General features: G+C 26.5%; 6 protein-coding genes across 6 annotated transcripts; 2 read left to right on the top strand and 4 right to left on the bottom strand.

The window, feature by feature from the left end:
• Nucleotides 1-5,146: 5,146 nt before the first annotated feature.
• LOC113386704 (late histone H2B.L4-like) lies at nt 5,147-5,476 on the bottom strand. Its single transcript, XM_026624465.1, has one exon. The coding sequence runs from the start codon at nt 5,474-5,476 to the stop codon at nt 5,147-5,149; it is 330 nt and encodes a 109-aa protein (XP_026480250.1).
• Nucleotides 5,477-6,841: 1,365 nt separating this feature from the next.
• LOC113386705 lies at nt 6,842-8,707 on the top strand. Its single transcript, XM_026624466.1, has 3 exons — nt 6,842-6,979; nt 8,095-8,299; nt 8,641-8,707. The coding sequence occupies exons 1-3, from the start codon at nt 6,952-6,954 to the stop codon at nt 8,705-8,707; spliced, it is 300 nt and encodes a 99-aa protein (XP_026480251.1). The 5' UTR covers nt 6,842-6,951.
• Nucleotides 8,708-8,897: 190 nt separating this feature from the next.
• On the bottom strand, nt 8,898-9,725 carry LOC113386706 (queuine tRNA-ribosyltransferase accessory subunit 2-like). Its single transcript, XM_026624467.1, has 3 exons — nt 9,659-9,725; nt 9,414-9,589; nt 8,898-9,083 (listed from the first exon to the last, which is right to left on the bottom strand). Exons 1-3 carry the CDS (start codon nt 9,723-9,725, stop codon nt 8,898-8,900), a joined length of 429 nt encoding a protein of 142 aa, XP_026480252.1.
• Nucleotides 9,726-12,888: 3,163 nt separating this feature from the next.
• Nucleotides 12,889-14,932, bottom strand: LOC113386709 (dimethyladenosine transferase 2, mitochondrial-like). Its single transcript, XM_026624468.1, has 6 exons — nt 14,417-14,932; nt 14,200-14,347; nt 13,789-13,928; nt 13,566-13,724; nt 13,352-13,506; nt 12,889-13,288 (listed from the first exon to the last, which is right to left on the bottom strand). Exons 1-6 carry the CDS (start codon nt 14,930-14,932, stop codon nt 12,928-12,930), a joined length of 1,479 nt encoding a protein of 492 aa, XP_026480253.1. The 3' UTR covers nt 12,889-12,927.
• Nucleotides 14,933-15,953: 1,021 nt separating this feature from the next.
• Nucleotides 15,954-19,037, top strand: LOC113385048 (phosphoacetylglucosamine mutase-like). The gene is made up of 10 exons (XM_026622851.1): nt 15,954-16,060; nt 16,198-16,401; nt 16,479-16,574; nt 16,642-16,796; nt 17,019-17,215; nt 17,287-17,491; nt 17,565-17,778; nt 17,989-18,181; nt 18,437-18,607; nt 18,786-19,037. Exons 1-10 carry the CDS (start codon nt 15,960-15,962, stop codon nt 18,876-18,878), a joined length of 1,629 nt encoding a protein of 542 aa, XP_026478636.1. The 5' UTR covers nt 15,954-15,959; the 3' UTR covers nt 18,879-19,037.
• Nucleotides 19,038-21,102: 2,065 nt separating this feature from the next.
• Nucleotides 21,103-21,855, bottom strand: LOC113386710 (2-aminoethanethiol dioxygenase-like). The gene has a single exon (XM_026624469.1). It carries the CDS (start codon nt 21,838-21,840, stop codon nt 21,103-21,105), a length of 738 nt encoding a protein of 245 aa, XP_026480254.1. The 5' UTR covers nt 21,841-21,855.
• Between the last annotated feature and the right edge of the window lie 2,511 nt (nt 21,856-24,366).

Genomic DNA, 24,366 nt, shown 5'->3' on the forward strand with positions numbered 1-24,366 from the left:
TTAGTTTTTCATGTTCTCTTGAAATTTTCCATACTAATACCCAAAAATAATCTTTATCTATCCGTTATAATACTTACTTTGTAAATATTACTTATAAATTTTGCAACCAAAAATTATCGAAAAATATTACTTTTATGTTACCCCAAATTTTCAATTCATGTTTTTATATAATTTTAACACTTTAAATTTACTTTTTTTTAAATTTTGTTACTAAAGTTTCATTTTAATAATTTTTTTCAGGTAACTGAATTTTTTTTTGACATTTCAAATTTAGATGTTTGAAAATTTTTGTTTTGATGGATGATGTGACATTCAAATTAATTTTTGAGGATTTGGGAAACCCAATATATGAGGTCATTTTGAAAAAAGTGATATAAATTTTTGTGTCTTTGTGAATTAATTATAAATATTGAGAAATATAAAATTCGAGTCAACTGAAATTTCTATTAACCAGTATCCATATCAGTCATATGTGTCTGACGGTAATAAGTTCCACAACCTACTAAAAATTTCTTGGATGGTAAATGAAAAACAATTAACATAGGACCATGTCAGTCATATATGAGTGACATAAAAAAATGCGTTTTTTCAAGAATTTTTTATAGAGAAACATCGTAAAAAATATAAATCTTATAGTATCTCACAAAATAAATATATTTTATTTTTTTAAGCTTTCATGAAATAAACCATTTTTTTTATAATAAATTTATTTATTTAGCATTAATCCAATAGTACAAAATATTCCAGTTCAATAATAAAATATTGTAAAAACAATTTTAGTGAACATTTTTATATAATTTCTTTAGTACAGATATCAAAATATACATATGCAATATTACGTAATTATTAGCAAATTTTTATTTTTTACACGTATTACATCTCTTTGCCTTTTTCATTTTTGCATGTAATTTTTTGCGGAAGCATTCTGGTATTTTCCATGGATATTCAGGATGATTTAAAACTCCTTCCCATTCTCTAAAACAAGATAAATAAACTACATTTCAAAATAATATTTAAAAAACAAGAATTAGAATAGATTTTCTAAGAATGTTTGAGGAATATATATTAATGAAGTGAATATAGTACATATTAATGTAATAATTTTAGATGATATACTATGTTAAAATGGTGCTTAAATTTTGTTTGAAAGGATCTAAAAGGTTCTAGTAAGGTTGTAAATTATTCCAAAGTAACATGCAAGGTTTTTGACTCGGGATTTTGCGAATACATCTTTTTACCTTCTTCCAAATTAAGATTTTGTAATTATATTTTAAAAATATAATTGATTTATTTTTACCTGAAGTGAAATATACGTCCTTCTTCTCCTAAATGTAAACATCCAAGTTTTCTCATATGTTTCGGAGTTAATTCAATAAACTGAGCCGCAAAATTTTCTTTCATAAAATTTCTAGATTTGGCCATCGGTATTGGAATTGCTCCCAAATGAATTAAGTACGCTAAAATCAGCTATTTCCAACAAAATAACATTAGTTGGTAATTAAATAAAACACTAATTGTTTCAATAAAATAATAATAAAAGTTCAATTCATTTTTGGTTGCTCAAAGACAATTCAGTGGAAAAATAGACTTTTGAGAAAATTAAAATCGAGTTTTTCTGGTATTTTCATAAGTAAATTCTCGTATAAGGTGAAATATAGAATATTACTATTACATTTACAATTCTATTATAATTAAATTGTTTTAAAAATTTTACTACCTGGGCAGGAGTACAACTCAATTCCTTGGCACACTTTACGATTAAGGGATGTTTAAGGGCAGATTTATGTTGTTTAGACACAGCATTTCCATTACTTCCAAATGGACTATAAGCTACCAATTCCATATCATTACATCGGCAATAACACGATAACAACTTCTAAAAAAAATTAATCGAATAAATCAAAAATTTATTAGAAAGTCAAATGGTCCTTAAGAGAAGCAGTATATTTTATCATTTACTTCTTGTAAAAATGCATGCATTTCAACTTGCAAGCAGCTAGGTCTAATTTTACAATTTGTAAATAATTTCTCCATTTGTTTAATATTGAAATTGGATAATCCTATGTGTTTTACACGTTTTTCTCGGACAGCCTGTTCCATACCCTTCCAGACTTCTACATGATTTGTACAATAGTCCCATCTTATTTTTTCATTTCCTTCTTTTGACCTATGATAATAATAATATAAATAATAAGTAAAAGTTTACCTTTATACATGTTTTTACCATTCCAAACTTCCTTTTCTATTGGGATCCATTTTCATAGTTCTTGGAGGAAAAAATCCAAATGGATGATGAATTAGGTACAAGTCCAAGTAGTCGGTTTGCAGCATTTCTAAGCTCTTGTTTAGATATCTGATGATATTTAATTTTATATTATATTTAAATTAATAATTGTAGTTTTAAATATTTAAAGCAGTTCGTACATATTTACTTCACATCGTCGTAATCCATAAGGTGGCAATTTTGATGTGATAAATAATTCTTCTCTTCTGTTTCCTTTAGCCAGCCATTTTTTTAGAACTTTACCAATTGATATCTCGTTTCTATATATGAAAGCTGTATCTAAATGTCTGATAATAAATATAAGATATATTATTATTATTATTATTATTTTATTTTTTAATATAACAATGTTTTCTGTAAGTATTGATGAAAATTATTATTTGCTTCCATCAATTATTTTGCTTATTAGTTCCATCAATTAAAACAATTATTTTTTTATTGGGTATGTCTGCAGTACGAATCCAGCCTTGATTTAAATAATTTATATTCTATTTTAAATGGGTTTTTGAAAAAAAATGTTACACCATTTTTTGACTTTCAAAATTGAAGAAATCTGAGTAAGATTCTCCGCGATTTATACAAGAACGACCGTGTAATTCAAAGTTATTTTTGATATTTTTTCTAAATTTATTTTTGCTTGGTAAAATTATAAGTAAGTAGATCATGTTTATTTAAAAAATAACTATTTCTTAAATTACTTATAAGAAAAATGATCAAAATTCATACATAATGGTTCATTGTTTTAAAACTTTGTGAATTCTCATCATCAGTGGTGTAAAATATTTGGTGACCAATGGTGTAAGAATATAATGGAGTAATATATGAAAATTATTGATTAAACTAAAGATAAATGGTTTTAATAAGTAATTGTTTATCAATATTTTATTATTATTAATATTTTATTACCTATATCCAATTTCTAATGCATTTTCAAGAGCCAATTCAGTTGCATTTGCATCGTACATTTGCCAAGTACCAAAACCAATTCTTGGCATGCGAATTCTGCATCCTAATTTTGTTGGTTTAACTTGGCAGGACATTGTGGTAATTTTTTTAATATAACTAACTTTACAATTTTTTTATTTTATTGAATGACATATTTTGTGATAATAATGATCTTTATAAACTATTTATCTCTAAATATTTTTTTTGGATTTTTATAGTTTTATATATTTTTTTCTCATAGTTATATTTTAATCAATGACTTTGTCAGTTTGACTTTCTCATGAACATATTTTTGTTTTTGCATTTGGCAAAAATTAATATAATCAATGGTAAATTTGAAATTTACATAATTTTATATTAATTGTTTGGGATAGATGCAACATGTATCAAAGTGCACGGAATTGCGCAAAGTGGTGTATTAAGCGAGAAATCCTCTTAACGCGGTTTCACTACATATATAACACATCATATATATATAATACATATTATATTAAGACTCCTTATTATAAATGTGGATGCTTGATTTTGACAAGCAAGTTTTTAACTTTCTGAAAGCAAAGATTATGTTTTGCCAGAAAATCCGACTTACCAAAATTACCTTGACGTTACCAGTCATTCTGAATTGTTTGACACCAAAAATGCAAAATGTGTGCGTTTGTGTTAATGTGAGATAAAAACTTATCTTTCCATAATATTTTCTCAAAAACTGCTGAACTAATTTCAAAAATTTAAAAGCCATTTGGTAAAACTCGATAAGGACTAGCGTTCATATATAATAATAATTTTAAAAAAATAGTATAAATGAGGATGCTTAATTTTGACTTATAAAGTTTATTTTTACCTGAAAATCCGATTTGCTGATTTTATGTTTTCTCGACGTTACAAGTAATTCTGAATAGTTTGACACCAAAATTGGTAAATATATATGTGCGTATGTGGGATAAAATTTGGCCTTAACATGATGATTTTTCAAAAACTGCTGAACCGATTTCAAAAATTTAAAAGCGATGTGGCAAAACTCGATGAGGACTAGCGGTCTAGTTTTGTGAGACGATCGGCAGAGCCGTTTTTTTTATAATTAGCATTTAAGTGCATAATTTGGCCATCAACGTTTTCGCTAAAAAAAACTGAATCGATTTTCATAATTTGAAACATTGGTATTAAGTATGTGATGCAATATCTTGAAGAAAAAATGTTATGATATTATTGTAGTTTATTTAAGGCTTGTAGATCTTGAAATTGTTCTGGTGGTAGAAAAAATGTGCAATTTTTATTTAAATCCCAAGTTTGGAAAATAATTAATAACAGCAGTATCAAGAAAAAAATATAATATGAAAATAATTGTAATATACTAGTTGGGAATAGTGTTGATTTGATTTTAGTAAAGATCAGCCGTTCGTTTCTCTTTAATTAATTGTTGAAATTTTTTGAGATTTTGATGATACCTTAACTAACGTACTAAAATATTATAAAAAATTGTTCAATAAATTATATTAAATTAATACTACTCTAACTCATCAGTCAGCAAGGTAACTATTAATTAATAGTTACCTTGCTGACTGATGAGTTAGAGTAGTATTAATTTAATATAATTTATTGAACATTCATACGAAGGTAGACCCGTAACATAGCGTTGCCATATTATTTCTATTTCATCCCAGAATTGGCCCAGTTTTCCTTAATTGAAAATGACTCTTACAACTAGTTTTTTAGAATTTGATAATAACATCCAAATTATACATTTTCAAATATTTATTTACGTTATCAGGGATACATTTACTTCAAACTTTTAAAAGACTTGTAGACATATTTAAATAAAGTAAAGGTAACATATTTATAAGTAAAATAATATACATTGATAAAAGAAGAGTATAATATAAATATATTTAAGTAAACTAAAAGTGCTCCACAAAATCTTTATTTACACCTTCTTGAGGCATTATACTTCTGCAAAATCCTATAACCGTCTCTTAGGGCAAATTTGCCCAGGTCGCCTGGCATCAGCATCAGGACTGCCGTTTGAATTTCCAAAGTAGTGATTGTCTTCTGGTTGGCATGTTTGACCAATTGGGATGCCTCGGACGCTATCCTTTCTAAAATGTCCTGTTCGAAGCTCTCCATAATACTCATAGCCTTTTTCGAAATACTCATGTGGGGGTGAACTTCTTTAAGGATTTTGTGAATATAAATGCCATAGCTTTCTTTGCGCTTACGATTTCTTCTATTGCCTCGATTGTAGGAAGGCATGGTAAAGGATTACTACAGCTGGATTATAAAGGACACTTCTTCAATATTATATGTAAAATAATGATTGTAATTTTAAAAACGCACAATACTACTTCACTTCACTTAATTGTTATATTTAATATTTTTAATCTTCATACTTCAGACTGAAATTTTTATTTATATATTTATTCATTTTCAATTCAAATTCCGCGGTTTGTCAATTGTCATTTGTTATATTGTTCAATTATTTATTTAATTTTGGACTTTTATTTATTTATTTACATATATACATTATTTTCATATCTCAGTCAGACAGAGGTGCCTGGTATGAGAGATTATGAAAAACAGTTTTCATATAATATTTACATTTCATTTGACTATAATATCTATTTCATTAATATAATATCTATATATAACTCTTCAGTCTTCTTTTTCTTCAATTTCCATATAGTACTTCTTTATTTTTCTTTTAAAATTATCATTATCATTGGTCATCTTAATATAGTCTGGCAATTCGTTATATATTTGGTAGCACTCCATATGACATTCTCTCAAATTCTTTTTTCTATTGCGTTCAATGTGAAAATTGTTGTGTTGTCTGTGTAGTGTTCATGTATATCTTGATTTGTGTCTATGTTGCACTTGTTTTAATTCGGTTAAATTTCATTTTGTGTATTAGTTTGCATTTCTCTATTTTAATTATGTTATTTAGTGAATGATTATTTGTTTTCTCTGCAAGTATTTGGTGGGTGTTAGATGTGGTAAATTATATGCTATTTTTATGGCTTTATTCATTATTCTCTGTATGTCATTTAGGTTTGCTTTAGTTGTTTGGCTCCATGTTGTTTTGCCATATAAAATTATAGGTATTATTTGCGTTTTAAGAATTAGTATTTTATTTTTTTTGCCGAAAGAGTGGATCCTTTTCAATGCCCCTGTTAATGTTCCTATCTTTCTTTTTATTTTGTTTATATGGTCTGTCCATGTCAGTTTTTCATTTATTATCAGTCCTAAGTATTTTATGCTTTCCACTTCCTCTATTGCTCTATTATTTACTTCAATTTTTAGTTTAGTGTTCTCAGTATTTTTTCTATGTTTGAAATATATGTATTTTGTTTTATCTATGTTAATTGTTAGTTTATTTTCAGTTAGTTTTCAAAAACTACTTAATTACTTTTTGTTTTTCAAATTACTATGTCACTTTGTTTATTATATTGTTAATATTTTTTAATATTTTTAATCTTCAACTTTTACACTGACCATTACAAATTTAAATTCCGCGGCTTATCGTTTATCCTCCATTTTTTTAATTTTATTGTTGGTACTATGGCGATAGTTTGACAAACGTCAAGTTGACGTCTTTGACATTGACATTTAAATTTTAGCAATCGTATAACCTAAAAGTGATTTTTTTTTAATTCCAGCTGTTTGTGATAACTTTTATATATTTTTTTAATTTTATTTTGATATTTGGATTAATATACAAGAATCATAAAATGGATGGCGGTAATACAAAACCTCCAGGTTAGTTATTGTAAACTTTCAATTCAATATTGCATGTAATTGCACAGGTTTTCTCTTATCGTTTGATCTTAGAAAGTTAAGCTTTGGCTTTCGATTTTTTATAAAAATTTACCTTTTTCAGAATAAACTTCTCGCTTTATTAGTAATTCGAAATTTAAATAATTAATTAAATTTTTTATTATTTATTATAATTTTAAATTTGTTTAATTTGCTTGTAGTATAAATAATTCCCAGATTTAAATTTAGTTTAGGATATCTCAAACTCTCTCCTCATCATTTACTTATCATCAATTTTTTTTTTATTTTATTTTCATATCTCAGTCAGACAGGGGTGTCTGGTATGAGAGATTATGAAACAATTTTTATATTTTATATATACATATCATTTGCCTATTTCATTTTTCATTATACAACAATATCTTAAAATATCTGTTCAATCATCAATTTCTTTGTAATGTTTTGTTATTTTTCTTTTGAAATTATTGTCGTCCTTGGTATTCTTAATATCGATTGGCAGTTCATTGTATATTTTACTTGCGCTTATTATTTATTTAGATTTTTTATCAAAAATTTATACTATAATTACATCAAAAATTTGCTATTGCATGTAGTATATCGTTTAGATGATGCCGAGATTTTAAGTTGTTTTACACTTCAGCTTTATTATTTACTTATGACCACCTTTCGATTTCTTATAACAATTTATTCTACTGTTGAATTAAATTGTATGCATTCAATTTGCTATTGCATGGCTTATATTGCATATGATATTTAATCTTTTCTATAAAACATTTATACTAAAGGCATATTAAATTGTAAATATTCAATTTTTTTTAATGTAGTATATCACACACTATATACATTTAAAAGCAATTTGATTTGCCATTGCATTTTGATTTAGTTTATCTATATACCTCGTCTAGTTTTTCATTTACAGTTTTTTAATTTTTTTACAAAAATTCATACTAAATGCATATTATACGTTTACTACATTACTACTACTACTACTACATTACTACTACTACTACATTTCCACAACTCTCACATCACCATTTTCATGCATCTCATTACTCCCAAACAAAAATCAATCTAAATCGCTCTAATCTATTTTTTAGGCATGACGCCAGGCTGGAATGATCCCCCAATTTTATCACACAATGTGAAAAGCAATACAAATAAAACAAACAAGTTATCAAATAAACGAGTGGCTTTTCCAATTTCTAGCAATTCTAACATGCCTCAAAATATTCCTCAAAGTTCTCAGATTCCTGCAATGATGCCACAGTCGCAACCTATATTTTGCAATATACAAAATTTTAATGAAGCTCCTAATATGAATAATGAATACAGATCATAGATTGATTTATTTTGATATATAAAAACTTATGTGATTTATATTGGATATTTATTTTGTTATAAAAAATATTTTAATTACAATTAACAAGCTTAAATGTATATAATAATAAATAGTAAAATACAATTCATTAACTATTTTTTTCATACTGCATTTCAATGTGTTGCTTTAGGCTATCAAAATTATTTTCATTGATGTTTTTTCTGATTGTTTCAAAAAACTTCATATAGTGATGTGTTTATGTCTGAAAAGAAGAAAAAACATTAATTTTTATTAAAAGACATTAATATAAAAAATAAATATGTAGGCAATATTTACATGCTAGTAAAACTGATCCTAGTAACTCTTTTGTAGCCGTTAAATGGTTTACATAGGCTTTTGTGTGTTTGGTACAAGCTAAACACTGGCAATCTTTCAATAAGGTGTGAAATCTTCTTTATACCTAAAAAAATATAATAGACTTATATATTTTGTTAATTCCTTCAAGAGAAATTCCTTAGAAAATATTTTTTATAATATTATTTAATGTTATTTTGAAGAAACCATACTTATCATCAGCCAAATTTATTCTGCTTCATTCCCATTTTGATTTTTGGGTTCAAAACTGAATGTTAAGGCACAATTTCTTTCTGTAGCATTATTTGCATAACTTGTGTCGAAAACATCAATTCCCAGAGATATTAATTTCATAATAATTATTGGTGGAAAGGAACCACTAACAGACCGTAGTAATGAAGGTGGTGAATTTGACTGAAAATAGAAAGAATATAATAAATAATTAAAAAATATGATAAGCATTTAGATCTCATGCATAATTATTATAAATTATTAATTGTAATCAATTCTTATTGAATTAAATTTCAAATTATTAATGATTAAATTCAAATTGTTAGTGATATTTATTTCATTAATAAAAATTCTATTTTCATTAAACTGATAAAAAAATTAAATTAAAGATTGTGCCATAAAATGTAAAATATCTATGTAATATAAAGGAATAATATTTTTGCTATAAATAGCAACTGCAGAGTATAAAAAATTCATATACAAATAAATTAAATCCTTTTAATTTCAACTTACAATTACATATTCTATGATTTTATAAAAATCATCATTGCAAAGATTTTCATTAAATGGTCCATTTGCTTGAAGACCATTAATCAATATTCCTCCTACACTTGAAAAATACTTCGATTCCAAAATACATTTCAAACTATTTTCACAATGGTTTTTGCTGTATCCTCCGGTTACTGCAGCTGTAAAATAATATCAATTAATAGTATTACAGTAATAATATAATGATAAATGATTTTTTATTAGCATACCTAAGACAAAACAATTTTGCATTAGCCATTTGTTATCAACATGCAATTCCATGCATTTGTTGAACATTTCATAGATTTCGAAACAGCTTTTGTTAAAAGCTTTTCACTACTATTTGGTCCAGTGTTGTCATCACAAAGTGTATGATAAATATCTGGTTTAAATTTTGAAATTATATCTATATATCTGGAAAAAATATAAAATTATTAACTATTTTTTGCGAAATAAGTATTACTATTTTTTGTATTTACTTTGTAGGATCTAACAGAACTTTTCCATGTCTAGTCCATAATGGTATATTATTTTTATCACTGTGCCCTTCCACTGATTTTACACACAGTGTCCTAAAAGAATTATTAAATGATATATACTTTAGCAAACAAACTTGTCTTCTTATCACAAATTTAATAAATATTGAAGAATATTAATATATTTATACTTGAAAGGATAAATAAGTAAGGCAGTCTCCCATAGCTGCAAATTTAGCATGCCGTCTTTAAAATCTTCCAAAGATTCAAAAATGTAACATCTAAAAATGTCATGTACTTGTTAATGATACGCTGATAGCTTCTGGATTTTTTGTAATCATTTCAAATACTTCTCGTGATGTGGGGTAAATTAGCACCCTGTAAAAAATTGTTTGTTAATTTAATAAAAAATATAGTTTTTATTGCAAGATGTACCACATTTTATATTTATTTGAGACAATATTTAAAAAAAATCAAGTTATAAATGATAAAAAGTAATTGGTAAATATTTTTGTTTATAGAGCCGGTAAAATAAAAAGTTGATAATATTTTGGTAAAACAATTTTAAAAAAGACTGATAAAATTTTGGAAAGAATATTAAAAATTATTGTTGGAACATTTGAATAGCTTCATTGTCTCGGAGTAACACATATTATCAACCTAACTCTGGTTTTCTTTTTTTTTTTGTAAAATATCTAGAAGCATTTCATTTTAAAAGATTTTTACAAGACTTTTGGAAGATGTTTTTGGATCAATCACTAAAAGTAGATTATCGTTCTTTATATTTTATTCAATTTAATTTAACTAAATTGGTTTAAAGCAAGTATTTAAATGCAGTAAATTTCTCGACTAAATGGAAACTAAACTAGATCTATTTTGCATCATCAGGTGATTTACTAGATCTTATATTTTCAGTCATCTAATGGTTTATTAAATTATAGCAATGGTGCACGACCTATAAAAAACATTGTTTTGGACAATATTCAACTAGTATTGTTTTTTATTTATCAACTACAGATTATTTATAATATTATGTAAATATATATATATAGATATATATATATATATAGTAATTATTTTTATTAATTAATTTTTGATATCTCGTTTTCAAGATCTTTTGTTTATTTCCTAAAGCGCGCCCCATAGGTTTAAGACCACTGATTTAACCTCACTTTTTTGGCCATTATTTGTCTCAATGATTATTTTTTAAAAGGTAATTTACAAATATGAAAATGTGGCACATCATTCAGAATGAAATGTTCAACTGTCATTTCAAAAATAAAATTTTTGCTATCACTGAAAAAATATCAATACATTGATGTCGTTCAAAAATATTTAATATCTGTAATTGTTATAAATTAAATTAATTTTCTATTCACATTTCATTTTATTTATTTCGTGATCAAATTTTTTTTATTTGAGTGTCAACGTCAACTGTAATCAGTAGCTGCCGGAACCAGGAAACGGAATATACATTCTCTATAGATGTTGATCAAAACAGACCAATCCTCGATCTTGTTGAGATACATCTAAAGGCTTTTAAATTTTTGAAATCGGTCCAGCCGTTTTTGAGCAAACGGTGACGAATGGTCAAAATTCGACTCACATACACACACACACATATTTCCAAATTCGGTCATCATTCGAATGACTAGAAAAAACAATAATTATTGTTTGCTATAATTATTTAGTAGTTATTATAAATCCGATTTGCTAATACTTTAAAGTATTAGCAAATCGGATTTTTCCTCAAAAGCAAACTTCTCCTTAGGGAAGTTAATAAATAAGAATTCAAATTTGGCGGTTCAATAAATATCTTAACTTCCCGTAAGGTAATTTATAGTAATCGCAAAAAAATCGAAAATGAAATATTTTATGTATCTTTACGTTTCAGAGGTTTCTGAACATTTTGCCATACCTTAGTTAGAAAAAATGGATGTATGTGTGTGTGTGTATGTGTGCGGATACAAATTTTCGTCGACGATTTTGGGAACACTTATCAACCGATTTGAATAATTCAAAAAACATTCGGTTCGTATTGATAAGGAGACGTGTTGATTAGTTTTTGGCAAAGGCAGGTCTAGCCGTTTCGAAGATACGGGGCAAAAAGAGCCAAAAACGGTAACTCAGTTTTTAAGAGAACGGAGCGTTCGATTTTAATAATTCAAAAAACATTTTACTTGTATTGACAACATGAAAAATTGATTAGATTTTTGGGAAGACAGGTCTAGCAGTTTTGGAGATCTAGTAAAAAAAGTAAAAAAGAAAATCGCAATTTGGCATTTACATTTTCAAAGCTTTCGTAACATCGTTGCTATGAAAAAAGTTCAAAATTGTGCTTTGAAAAAAGTTCAAAATTTTCAAAATAAAAAAACTTTTTTTTTTTTCAAAAAGTCTTTTTCCAAAAATTTTACTTTTGAACTTTTTATCATTTACTTTACTTTTAATTTTTGGCAAAGGCAGGTCTAGCCGTTTCGAAGATACGGGGCAAAAAGAGCCAAAAACGGTAACTCAGTTTTTAAGAGAACGGAGCGTTCGATTTTAATAATTCAAAAAACATTTTACTTGTATTGACAACATGAAAAATTGATTAGATTTTTGGGAAGACAGGTCTAGCAGTTTTGGAGATCTAGTAAAAAAAGTAAAAAAAGAAAATCGCAATTTGGCATTTACATTTTCAAAGCTTTCGTAACATCGTTGCTATGAAAAAAGTTCAAAATTGTGCTTTGAAAAAAGTTCAAAATTTTCAAAATAAAAAAAACTTTTTTTTTTCAAAAAGTCTTTCTTCCAAAAATTTACTTTTGAACTTTTATCATTTACTTTACTTTTAATTTATTTAAATTTAAAATTTCTCAAAAATCTAATTTTTTCAGTTGAAAAAAAAAATGCCTCAAGGCACAATGCCATGCACCACTAGTTTTAATACTAAAAACAAAAAAATGTTCTTGCATCTCAATCAATTACTATACATCAATTTATTTCTCTCTCAAAAAAATACAATTCATTATCAACATTTATATATTTTAATCATCTATCTTATTATCTTTTTCTTCAATCTCTTCTGTATATGTCTCATCATCAACATCTAAAACCTCATCCGGGTTCTCAAGCTTCAAAAGCATATTCTCCATGGAAGTTATAAATGTAGTTTCTGAAAATTCTGGCCAGGATTTAAATTCAACAAACAAGCTCAAAAGTTGGCTTGGAGTCAAATCTCCAAATTCAGTAAAAATTGAAATATTTTGAGCAAAATCATTTGTTCGAATTTCGGAACTTTCTGTAACTATATCAAAGCCATCCACATTCATTGTTTTTGCGGGCTCTATTTTGAATTTGTTATCTGGTGCTATGATTAATTTTGGACCACAATTCGGCACCCAGCGCCTGGGGTAAAGGACAGAGTAATAAATGATAATGTTTTAAATGTATTGGATTAAAATTTCTTACTCCAGGCATGATATAACTTTGTTTTTTCTACTGAGCAAGTTGCATCTAACAAAGTACCAAAGTTGTTTCAAATCTTGAGGTTTACAGAACTCGTAAAGATTTTCTCTTGGTTCCAATCTAACTAAATACAAATGGTCTGAATCCAAACAACGTAACTAAAATTATGATAACTATTATAAAAATTTAAAGATTTATTTTCTGTAATTAACAAAACCTTTGAAGTTTTTGTATTTATTTTCTTTTCGCTCTGAACCCATGGCAAAAATGACTTTCTTGGTACTTTGCATAAAAATTTAAATTTAAATAATATTTGAAACATGATGCTTGAAGCTCTGTAAAACATATAACCGGTGTTTCCGTTACAAGTATAATGCTGAAAAAATATACAAAAATAAATAATTACAAAAGAGGTATAGATTTAATTTTATTTTACTTACAATATATTGTCTTGGTGTTATAACAAGAAAAAATTGATGTCGTCCCCACATCATTAGACTGTGTTGAAAAACTAAGGATGTTATAAGATGATTTAAAAAACTATTAGAAGGGGCGATACCAATAATTGTTGAACAAAAATCTGTAAAAAGAAATTAACAATTAGTACAAATAGCCATGTATTTTAAATGATTAAGGAAAGAATATTGTTAAGTAATATATATTATATATTTAAAGTATATATATATATATATATATATATATATATATATTATATATATATTTATATTGTTAAGTCATTGGTTCGATCATTAGAAAATAACTTTTGAAATTTTTGTAATTATTGATAATATTATAAGAATAAATCCAATATATTTTAAAATAGTTATGTTATAATAATTTTTTTTCTTAACCTTTTCCCCAAGGAATTTGGGGTAAATCCCCTAATAGCACTGCTACTTTTTTACTACTTGTATGTTTATCTTGATAAGACAATTTCCAAACATCATAAAAACTTGTATAATAAAGATTAATTCTGTTTCTGTGAACTTCGTTTAAGGCCTAAAAAACAAAGAAAAATTTGAAGTACAATAATATAATTTAAATATATCAAACATCTTTAACAATTACATTTAAAGCTTTAACAAATTGTGTATTAGGTTCATATAAAGTAATTTCTCGTGACCAGTTATTCAGAAGCAAATCTGTGAGCAATCCTAATCCTGGATTGACTTCAATTAAACTACTTTCTCCGGCAGATGAAGTTTGTAAGTACGGCAATATTGCAAACAAAATATCATAAGCCGTATCTTTATTAATTAAATAAAGACCTTCAGGAGCTACTCGTCTGTATTTGAATAATTTTTCAGGAATCTGATCTTTTATTTCTTGAAAGTTAGCGTCGTTTTCTAAATGTATTAGTACATTTGTTTTAGATTTTTCTGGTGTCTTTTTCTTCTTTTTAACAGGTTTTGAGGGAATTTGTTCATCATCATTTGTTATACTTGGATTTGTCTCGTTTGAAAATAAACGTGAACAAATGTTAAATAAAGCATGTGGTTTTTGATAAATATTATTGGCACGTATTGAATATAATTTAAACTTGGAACCTGTTATTAGATATTTTATACTAGAAAAACACTTCATTCTTAAATATAAATTTTGAGGTTAGGTTAAAAATAAACAACTTAGAAATTAATTTGAAATGCAGAAGAGAATTATAGCAAATTTTGTTTCATAAAATACATAATAATATAAGAAAACGATATGTTTATAACTTATTAAATCATTTTAAAGTTGCTGTGATAGAAATTACATTTTGATAGTTTGACAGTTCAAAACAACAAATAGAAAAATCCTAGACAATATAATAATGATGGAAAGAAAGAGAAGATAATTTCGACCAGTATCCCGCTCATGCTTATTTATCTATGACACCACTTTTAAAAAATATTCAGTGATAAAAAAATATGATAAATTTTAGGTTTGAATAAAATACATACTCTTCTTTTATCTTTATTTCAAAAAATATTCAGTGACAAAAAAATATTAATAAATTTTGGGTTTGAATAAGATACTCTTCTTTTATCTATGGTATGTATCTTATTCAAACCCAAAATTTATTAATATTTTTCTGTCACTGAATATTTTTTAAAATAAAGATAAAAGAAGAGTATGTATTTTATTCAAACCTAAAATTTATCATATCTTTTTATCACTGAATATTTTTAATAATTCAAATGGGAATAAAAGTTGTCAATCCAAATTGTTGTTTTTTTTTTTTACAAATGTAAAAGTTTTCAATAATTTAATATTATTGGAGTGTTAAAATATATTAATAGAGATAGAAATTTATCTAGAGTTTATTCAATAAATAAGCAGCGTTTAGATCTTAAACTTATTAAACTTTAAATTTATAAAACGAATATGTTCAATGTATTATAATTTTATGAAAAATATTTATTTTGAACTTTATGCCCGTTAAATCAGAACCACCAACAAAATATATATTATTACCAACGTGCCAACATTTAAAAAATGGGTTGGGTCAAATTATGACAGATCTGACATTTCTCCAGACAGTTAACCTATAACCTTACAAAAAGTCTGAGTCTGGAGTTTTTACCAGTGCTAGTTATTAAGATAACTTAATTAAAAATAAATAATAACAATAATGTCGGTTAATTTAAAAACCATATACGCTTTTGCGCGAGAGATGCATTCCAAAAATATAAATAAGCCTATACAATATGGTACAGCTGGATTTCGGACCAAGTAGGCAGAATATTAATATTAATAGTAAAATACTAGATTTTCATAACATCATCATATATGTTAATATCCATCATAGAATATTAATTACATATTTCATTTTTTCTCTAATTAAATATTTCCAATTAATCCTTTTACAGAGCTACAGATTTGGACTATGTCATGTTTCGTATGGGGGTTCTTGCAGCTCTTCGTTCTCGTGTTAAAAGTACAGCAGTCATTGGATTAATGATAACAGCTTCACATAATCCTGAAGAGGATAATGGTATAAAGCTCGTGGACCCCCATGGTGAAATGCTTGAACAAAGTTGGGAAGAGTTAGCAACCACTTTAGTCAATGTTAGGTACATAAGCTTTTATGAATAATATGAAAGTCATATTGTGACTCAAAGAAACTGAATTATTATCCTTTCATTTTTAGTGATTCAGAGTTAGAGGCTACAGTTGAAAAAATTGTAAAAGACTTGAATATCGATCTTAACTTGAAGGCTAATGTATTTATTGGTATGGATACAAGGTAAATCATTGGATATTATTTTTAGTTGCATATTATTTATTAATATATAATTTTTATGAATAAATAGGTATAGTAGCCCTAGTCTTTGCAAAGCTGCTGTTGATGGAGTATTATCTATTAGAGGATCTCCCAGAGAATTTGGTATTGTGACGACTCCAATGCTTCACTATTTTGTTTTATGTGCAAACACTGATCAGGCATATGGAAAACCTACTGAAGAAGGTAATATTTTTGATAAAAAATCTTAGAATCATTTTCTTTAGATTTCTATATTTACAAAACAAAAAAAAAACACATCTTTCGCTTTTCTAAAATTTAACATGGAAGATTTTCAGCTTTAACTTCAAAATAAATAGAGTATTAATTTATTATGAATTATTAAAATAATAGAAGAATTATTAAAAAGTGATATGGTTTTATTATTCATTTATTTTTATATTTCAGGCTATTATACCAAATTGATAACTGCCTTCAAAACCCTTCGTGGCGATGTTACATTCAATGGCAAGTATACACCAAAGTTTTTCTTTGATGGTGCAAATGGAGTTGGTGGCAAAAAAATGGTTCAATTTCAAAAAAGACTGGGTGAAAGCATAGATGTTGATATATATAACAACGGCAAAGGAAAATTAAACCATAAGGTATAAACTTAAAATTTTATTAAGAAATACAATAGCTATAAGATTAGTAAAATACTCAATTTTTGTTATAGTGTGGGGCTGATTTTGTGAAAGTTCAACAGTGCTCACCCCAAGGAATGCCAGTTGAAAAGAATGTCCGGTGTGTTTCTGTCGATGGAGATGCTGATCGGATTGTATATCACTTTGTTGATGATAATGATGTTTTTCATTTGTTAGACGGTGATAGAATAGCCACACTTCTTGCTGGGTTCTTAATGGAAAAAGTTAAAGCTACAGGTTAACTAAACACTTTATCAAACAATTACTAAGTGCAATTTATATCTAATCAAGCTTTAACTATTTATTTTAGGTATGGATATTGGTTTTGGCTTAGTACAGACAGCTTATGCAAATGGAGCCTCAACACGATATATTACTGATGAATTGAAGGTGTCTGTGGCATGTGTTCCGACAGGTGTTAAACATTTGCATCATAGAGCTCAAGATTTTGATATCGGTGTCTATTTTGAGGCAAACGGACATGGCACTGTATTGTTTTCAAATGATGCAAAGTTAAAATTGAAGTATGCTTCTATGGACACAAGGTAATAATTGAATTATAATTTTCATGATATTTTATAACTTTAATGTATTTATAATTAATGGGAAACTCTGTAATTAACTTAAAGCTAAGGCTTATATTATAAATTTTCTAATAATAAACATTTAAAAGATTTTTTATGAGTATATTTTAATAGTACAATTAATATTTGTTATTCTTTCATTTTTTTCAGTTTGGAGGAATCTCAAATAAAGGCAGCCAAGGAATTAATGTGTTTAATAGATCTTACGAACGAAACTGTTGGTGATGCTATATCAGATATGCTTTTGGTTGAAACTGTTTTACACAGCCGAGGATGGGATCTCAATGATTGGCTGAGTACTTACACCGATCTTCCAAATAGACAACTAAAAGTCACTGTACAGGTAATAATAAAAATACAAGTATTTGATAATTGGTTGTTATAAATTAATTTTACAGTGAAAATTTAATATGAAATAGAAATAGATTGGTTGCTGTTCTTAAGATCTTAAAATCTTTTTGATAGATTGATTTTAAAAGCCGACTTGCAAAAAATATAATATCAGTTTTTTTTTATAAATGCTTAAACAAATTTAAAAATAGTATTTGTTATTCATTTCACATTGACCATGTAATATGGTTCAATTATTCTATTTTAGGATCGAACTGTGATTACAACTAAAGACGCCGAGAGAATTTGTGTCACTCCAGAGGGTCTCCAGGACGAAATTAAGAATCTTGTTAACAAATATCAAGACGGCAGGGCATTTGTGAGACCATCTGGTACAGAAGACATTGTCCGTGTGTATGCAGAGGCAGCTACTAGAGAGGTAAATAACTATAAAGTGATAATTGATTTAATTTACAATTTTTTCAGGTTTAAATTTCTACTTTCAAACCCAGATTTATGATCAAAGCAATTGATACAATCTAAATATTCATATTAACATATTAGCTAAATTTAATTAGGTTTATTCTTAATATTTATTTTTTAATATGTCATATCAGGAAGCAGATTCATTAGCTTCCGATGTGGCAAGAGCAGTTTATAGATTAGCAGGAGGTGTTGGAGAGGAACCCAAACATAATTCTGCATACTAAATTTGGTAGTGAGTTTAAAAATTCTGTACTGCATTTATTATAGAAACTTAAATTTAGTGCATATTTCATATCTCAGGCATGTAGAATTAGCCTTTTCCATAAAACGTAACCGACGATTTTTTTAATATTCAATATTTTATCGGAAATAGGAAAATTATAATGAACGGACGTTTTGTATGTATAATAATTTTTATACCTTAGTATTTTGTAAAATTCTTACAAAAGATTTTATAATATTTTTTACATATTTTTTCAATTAGAAGCTTTATAAGAAGTATTTTTTTATAGAATATCTTTTATACTGAAATCATGACATCAATTGCATTTATAGTTTAATACGAATAGTATTGACTGATATTTTTAGCCATAACTATTTTTTCTGGAAAATGGGGTTTTTATACTTTTTTTGCTTCATGTGATTTATTAAATAAGTAAATGAGCTTATGTAATATTTATAGATATCGTACACATTTTTTAAAGTAGCACCCTTATAATAATTTTTACAGGAATATTTAATTCCAATATGCTTCTAGAAATAGTTGGTTGATGGTATTACAATTTAATATTCATTATCTTGTCTTAAAATGATGCCTTTTTAATATTCAATAATAATTGCAAAGTGAATTATTTAACATATTAATTCGCTTAATTTATTTTTATATATCCAATGCTCTAGTATTAAAAATTATAAAAGTATTTTATATTTATAGCAAAAACAACATGTTCTGTTTATTTTTTCATCAAAAGTCTTTATTTAAAACTGATTGAAAACAAAAGTATTATAACAAAAAGCAATATATGGAAATATAGTTAAATATTTGTTAAGACTGTTTGAGTCTTTTGCAAAATTTTTTAGTCTGAATTTTTCATTTTATAGATTCAATATAAACAAGTTTTATAAATGCTTTGCGATAAACTTTATTAGATTTATATATTAAGATTTTTAGAAAATTAAACGTAATATAATGCATTCTATTGCATTCAAAACTAACACTGCCTAAATAAAATTATAGTACACTTTAATACTAATATTGTGATTTCAAGTAAACTTGAAATGTATATTTTCCATATCAATTTGATATACTTTAGATACGTGGCAAAGAAAATAGTTACAAGATTTTGACAATTTTTATTACTTTGTTATTATTGCATCACATTTGAAAAAGAAATTTGAAACCGGTTTGAGGGAAAAATAAGACGACAAACTTGATTTATTCTTATATTTAATAATTTTTTAAAATTTATCTATGAAGGTTTATATTCTACAAATTTGTTGTGGATGAACCTGTTATTTATTAATAGTATTTAAGTAATGAAATTTTTATATTTAAGATATATTTTAGATTGATTTATTGGCCAAATTAGATTAGATTTATTGCTATTAATATTCTTTACTACGTCATGTTAATTTCGAATTTATTTGAAAGAAAATATTGAATACTTGTGTTTAATACTAAATTTATTTTAATTATATTATTGTCCCTTTCGCACTCACATAGCTTTAAGGCGAATGAAAGAGACAGAAATACTTTTTTGCTGAACTGGTTTGGTTGGATTAAAAATGTTATATAATTACCAAAAGAAATGTGACAATATTTTCTTGCCATAGTTATAAGTAATATTGATTTTGTTATATATCTAGAAACATTCTATTATAAAGTTAGAAAGTGTTTGTTTCAATTTGAACCTGGTAGGAGAGAACAACAAATAAATATCAAAGTAATATATTAATTAATTTATTATTATGTGTTCAAAATTTGTTTTAGAAAGTGCTAGTCAAAATTACACCTTTTTATTGTTTAATATACATCAATTACATTGCATTTAATATAATTTTTTAGATACAAGAATAATAAGAATTAGTGAGGTAAAAGAAAATAATATTTCTACAAATTAAATTATAATTTAAAGGGAATTAATAATTTTGAACACATACAAAAAATATATACATAATAGTAATTTAAATGTGCAATATTATGTTTCATTCAAATATGAACTGATTTTTATGTTCAAAATATACATAATTCTATGGTTAAAAATGAGACAGCCATTTCACATTTAAATTACTTTAAAGTTAAACAAATTAAATAATGCATTCTCCAATATATTCAAAATAAATATAATATCACAAAAGATTTATTACATGCATATATAATAAAATTATGTACAAATTATGTATATCGAACAACAAAAAACCCTAAGTTCAAATTGACATAATATACTTTCATTGGGATATTGTATTTTCTTCCGTAAGTGATAAAAGTGGTCCTGAATATTGAGCAGTATCACACCAAAACCAAGCCGGTTGTCTTATTTGAGTCAATTGTACCAAATTGGGCTTAATTTCACTTTCTTCCTTGTAATACGTACAATCTCTTTGCCCAAATTCTTCAATAAAAGCATCGTAGGGAGGTGATAGGATATCTAAAAATGCTGCTGATCCATTTACCGGTTCGATTTCATGGTAATTACCATCGCCCGGGGTTAAGATACAGCACTCAGAATTTTCATCGCATAGTAGGACGTCTAGTTTTTTTGCAACTACTTTTTTTACGGAAAAATCTTCAGGTTGCTCTGTTTCGTTATCAGACTTATCATTTAATTTTAATGTTTCTTCGTGGTCTTCTGAATATGCTTGGATTTTAAATGTACCAGCAATGACTTTTAGTAGACCGTGCATTTGAGGGTGGTCGTGGAGAGGTAGTTTATGTCCTGGATGGACTATGAATATACTTATATTAATATTGAAGTCTTCATAAATTTGTATGTATGTGCAAGGAGTTTTGAAGTCGCTTCTTTGTAAAAGTTTCTCATCCAAATTTACATGCTCCTTAGTTAATTGATCCATTAGGGATTTTAATTTTTCCAAGTTTTTATTGAAGATTTCTGAAGATATGGATTTTCTATATGGGAATGTTACGACAGCTTGTTTGAAGAGATTCATTACATGTTTTTGACACATTGTGATACTTGCAGGCGGTAAAATAAAAAGTGGTAAATTGCGATAAATAATTTATAATTTAAAGTGAAATGTGAATATTTTCAGTTTATGGTTTAAATAAAATTAATAAAATACTGTTTTAGTTATGTATGGTTCACCAAACACGTATTTACAAGTCAAACATTTTGCAAGTGACAACTAACAGTAAGTTTTTAGGTTATGTTGATTATTTTTTTTTTTTAATTTTTTTAATTTTGATTTATATTTAATTTATGCTTCTGTTTAAATTTTAGTATAGAGAAAAATATAAAAATTAGAAAATGTATAATATATATGTATGTAAAACATTTAGGAAATATATTTTAGAAATTAACGGAGTGATATCGATAAAACAAAGTCGATAATACTTATCGATAGTTTTTGAATTTCAGTTAACGGAAATTTTACGACATTTATATATTATTTATTAACTTCCTGTAGGGTAAGTTATAGTAATCACTAAAAAATCGAAAATGAATTTTTTTCATATATTTACGTTTCAAAGGTTTCTGAATATTTTGGCATGCCTTAGATAAACGGATGTGTGTGTGTGTGTCGTGTGTGTGTGTGTGTGCGGATACAAATTTTCGTCGACGATTTCGCGAACACGGATCAATCAATTTGAATAATTCCAAAAGCCTTCGATTCTTACTGATAAGGAGTCGGGCTCATTAGGTTTTGGCAAAGGCAGGTCCAGCCAAAATGGTATTTCAGTTTTTGAGAGAACGGAGCGCCCGATTTGAATGATTCAAAAAACATTTTTCTTGTAATGACGAAATGAATTATTGATGATATCTGGTGAGGCTGGTCCAGCGGTTTTGGAGATACACAGGAAAACGTGAAAAAAATGATATTTGGCGGCCAAAAATGAACATTAGACATATTCACATCAAATTACCAGATATTTGATAAAGTTTTTAAAAATGAGTAATAATTTTGTGACAATTTTGTTTTTAAGTTAAGATTTTTAAGTTTTACAGTTTACATCTACTATATACATATACGGTTCAAGCAAAATTCAGAATTTTCTGAATTTTTTTTTTTCAAAAATATAGAAAGTTTTATACTTTAAATATGAATTTTAAATTTACAATTCAATTTGAAAATGTATATATTTCAAATGCGTTATTCTAATCGTAAGAAATATATCCTCAGAAGGATTTATGTGGCACCTCTTGCTAATGTAAACTTTCTCAAGAGTTTTGAGCGATAAGATGACACTGTATATTTTACAAACGATAAAATATATAGTAATTATAATTATCTATTTGAACATGTTTAAAACAATTGTTATTAATCATTGATCAATGTTTATTGATTACTGATTTTTTTCCCCCAAATATTGAATTCTGGTACGGGTACTTCCAGCAATTTGCTTTAATGCACGATGCCATGCATCACTAGTTTTTTTTTAATTTGATTTCTACCTCTTGCAATGCATATTGAAAAAAATAACAATAATATTTAAAATTGATTTAAAAAAAATTGTTACTAATACTTAATAAAATGATTTCGACCTACTTGACTGTAATTTTCCAGTAGCACATGTGAAACATACATACAATCCTAGTAATAGTTTCTTTAGTAGAAATTCTGTCTGCGAGATGTAAACAAATAGGGCGGGTGGTATGTTTGATGTCGAATATAAATAACGTGTCTAAAAAAAGTCATGACCATAGCATTTTTCATTAGAAATTAAATCTTTGCTTACAACTGAGAGATAAACGAAGCTTCAAGAAATTAGTCAATTTTGCAATGATAAAAGAGCTTTACAGAAGCTTATAGGAAAAAAGTCAAGTACTCTGTTGTTTCCTTTGCCCAAAAAGAAATAGTAAAACTATTAATATAATAATAAAGGAATGTATTTCGAATACGGCTTGCAAGCTAAATTTTGAAGAAATATTTGATCCCAACTGATCTATAAAGCTTTGTGTAAAAATTACACCAAGTTTTAATATATTTGAAACCACATTGTAGAAATTGTGGCTACGCTAATTTCCTCGCAATAAAGATTTTACGACTAAATAGCTGCGTGGGCTGCCAATGCTGGTATTTTATTTGCATTTAAAACCTTTGAGTTCAGAAAACACATATCGTATAATGCGGTGTGGACACAAAAAGTTCTATTTTTGTGACAACGGTCTCACGCAACATATGCGTGCGCAGCAGTAAATAAATTGAAAAACGTTGGCTGCTCAGAAAAATACAATTTTAAATAGGAGTAGTAATGAATAATAATATATAATATTCTTTATAGTTCACCTTCAGGTTCTTATTAGATTATTTCTGCTGACATTAAACTGATAGAAATATGAAATTTACTATTTTAGGACCTGATATCAAGCAGTCGTGATATCCATTTCCACTTGAGAATATAAATTAAAATGTTCTTCAAAAATATATGATTTATAGTTCATCTTCGGGTTCTTATTACATTATTTCAGTTGGATTAAACTGATAGAAATTTGAAACTTACGCCTTTAGAAAAACCTGATATCAAGCAGTAGT

Source organism: Ctenocephalides felis, unplaced genomic scaffold, assembly GCF_003426905.1.
Source record: "Ctenocephalides felis isolate EL2017-DRISC unplaced genomic scaffold, ASM342690v1 CF-g0.4_SCAFFOLD_03571, whole genome shotgun sequence".
Taxonomy (NCBI): domain Eukaryota; kingdom Metazoa; phylum Arthropoda; class Insecta; order Siphonaptera; family Pulicidae; genus Ctenocephalides; species Ctenocephalides felis.